The 2,687-nt window shown below is 38.6% G+C and overlaps 1 protein-coding gene across 1 annotated transcript; it reads right to left on the bottom strand.

Moving 5' to 3' along the window:
- Positions 1 to 1,855: 1,855 nt before the first annotated feature.
- On the bottom strand, positions 1,856 to 2,410 carry LOC129246486 (lysozyme 1-like). Its single transcript, XM_054885342.1, has one exon. The coding sequence runs from the start codon at positions 2,337 to 2,339 to the stop codon at positions 1,914 to 1,916; it is 426 nt and encodes a 141-aa protein (XP_054741317.1). The 5' UTR covers positions 2,340 to 2,410; the 3' UTR covers positions 1,856 to 1,913.
- Positions 2,411 to 2,687: the final 277 nt, after the last annotated feature.

Genomic DNA, 2,687 nt, shown 5'->3' with positions numbered 1-2,687 from the left:
AAGAAAAGCATTAAAATTAATAAAATAAGTTAATAAAAAAAATAAATGAAAATATTACAAAAAAGAAATTAGTAATTGTCGTCTAAACCTCATCGACCTTTCCACACTTGCTAACCGTCTAATCGTAGCAAAATTCTAGATATAATATTTACTTATTACTCTATAATTACTCACAAGGTCAAGTTTTAGCATATTTCTTTTAGCGCAAGTTAATTTTGACTAAATTCAATAAATTAGTGATAAATTTTTATTCAAGAGATTTCAGTTGTGGATTTCGAGGCGCGAGCTCCTCCTATTTGTGGTATGCATATTGATGCTGTTCCACAAATGGAGGGACCTACAGTTTTAAGCCAGCTCCGAACGGCAAATGGTTTTTATGAAGCTTTTATGGAGCTTTTTCATGGCAAATACACTCGGGGGTTTGCCATTGGCTGCCGACGACGGACAGCTAATAGAAAAAACTTTTTCTATCCTTTGGTGTATCACGGAAAAAAATAAATACAAAAATAAAAAAGAAGAAAAAAAACAATTTTAGACAAAAAATGGAGTAATTTTTGTTACAGTATTTTAGGAAAAAAATGTTTTTAACAAATTTCATTCTCGCGCAGTTTAATAGTTAACCTCGCTTTTATTTTTGATGTTCGGGTACAACAAGAAATCAATGGGTGTGAAATAAGGATGTGTGAGCCGATACGTGAGAACTCGCATCGGCTTGGCGACGCATGAATCGTCATCGGCGGTTGGTTTTCCTTAATTCACGGACAACTTCTGGCAAGCAATTAGTTGTGTACCACTCAGAATCAACCGCTTTAAGTTGCGGTATGACCAGATTTTCCGAAAAGAAACCGGTGACAAATCAGCTGCTACAGCGGAATCACCTTATGTGGATTCGAATTGTAGCACTGTGGGCAGGTGAATTTGGTTGTAACATGAAAAATCTTTATTTATTCTTGTAAATCAATTTCATCCCCTTCAAAATAATCCCCTATCGATGAAATACACTTATGCCAACGATTTTTCCAATCCCCGAAACATGCAATAGTCCATTTCCGATATAGCCATCAGCGTTCGCGTTCCCCGGAGAGGTCTCTTGAGTTTTGGGAATAGCCAGAAGTCACACGGAGCCAAATCAGGCGAATACGGTGGTTGCAGAACGATATGCGTGGAATTTTTGGCGGAATGGTCACGAAGAACGAGTGCAGTGTGAGACGGTGCATTATCGTGATGCAAACACCAAGAGTTGTTGGCCCATAATTCTGGTCTTTTTAGACGAATTGCTTCACGTAAACGACACATAACGCTCATCTGATATTCCGATCATATCAGTGGGGTCTTTAAGACGACCGACGATTTTTGAGCACTAACTCCTTCACTTTATTGACGTGTTGGTCATCTGTTGATGTCGATGGTCGTCCGGATCGCTCCAAGTCATCAACACGTTCTTGACCCTCTTTGAAGTTTTTGTACCACTTATAAACATTTTTCTGCGACATGGTCGAATCACCAAATGCCTTCTGCAACATGCTAAACGTTTCCGCAGCCGAAACTTCATTCCGCAAACAAAATTTGATGGCACTTCTCTGCTCAATCAAATCAGACATTGTAAAAATCGAAAAATGCACTCTTGGTCGTTTGGTAAACACAAGCGTAAATATATTACTGATAATAACATTCACATGAAAGTTGGCCCAGATGTTATTAACAGTGCTGCCAACTCATGGAAAAAAATATCTAGAGCGAAATTTTAATCCCACGAAGTTTGACAAATAAATTCACCTTACTTTTTGCCCACAGTAGTATAAGGCTATGAAAAAGTCACAAGTCTACAGGAAAAAACACGCACAAACACATTCAATACTTGCATATAATTGAAATTTATTTAACAGCCAAGCAATGTAACATCACAAATCCAATTAGAAACAATCGTCAATGCTGGGCAGCGCACCATTACAGTATTTCCAAGTGGACCAAGCAGTCCAACCTTGCTGTTTTTGGATCTTGCGCGCGCATTTCACAGAGTCTGCGATATTATCGGTCAACAGTGCATTGCAGCTCAAATTACACTCGTTATAGGAGAAGCGTCCATCAGCAGGCTGACACCAATATTTATTGTTGATCTGGAAGATACCGTAATCGTTGGAGCCATTAGAATTAGTTGGACCAACGACGTTGGTACGGAAAGAGCTCTCGCGTTGAGCAATACAAGTCCAACGGGCCAATTGATCTTTTGGTACGCCGAGAGCATACATCTCCTTAGCCAGCGAGCAGCGATCGAAAGTTTTACCAAATGCTGGAGCCGCCAAAACCAAGGCGAGCATGAAGAAAGCAACCACTTTCATGTTGATTAGTTTTCGTTGATTGGTTCCGTTGGCTAGTGTTTTAAGTGTTTGTAGTAAACTTATGATTGAAGTGCACATTTTGTACTGCTTTTATAGTAAATATTTTGCAAAAGTTAGTTGTACTTATGACGCGCAAAGGAGATAAGAAAAACACAGCAAATTGCCGTATTACCCAACTTACATTCTGTCCAATTAGTAACGAGAAATGTTCGATAAAACGCAAAATAATTGTGTAATCATCAAAATTTATTTTGCCGCCTTCCAAAAAGGCTTCATTTGAAGCACTATACATATGGCAACGATTAGTCCAGTCATCAAAGCAGTTTTTAAACGATTTTGAAGAGATCT

The sequence above is a fragment of the Anastrepha obliqua genome, chromosome 4, assembly GCF_027943255.1.
Source record: "Anastrepha obliqua isolate idAnaObli1 chromosome 4, idAnaObli1_1.0, whole genome shotgun sequence".
Taxonomy (NCBI): Eukaryota; Metazoa; Arthropoda; class Insecta; order Diptera; family Tephritidae; genus Anastrepha; species Anastrepha obliqua.
This window is presented reverse-complemented; position numbering and strand designations above follow the sequence as displayed.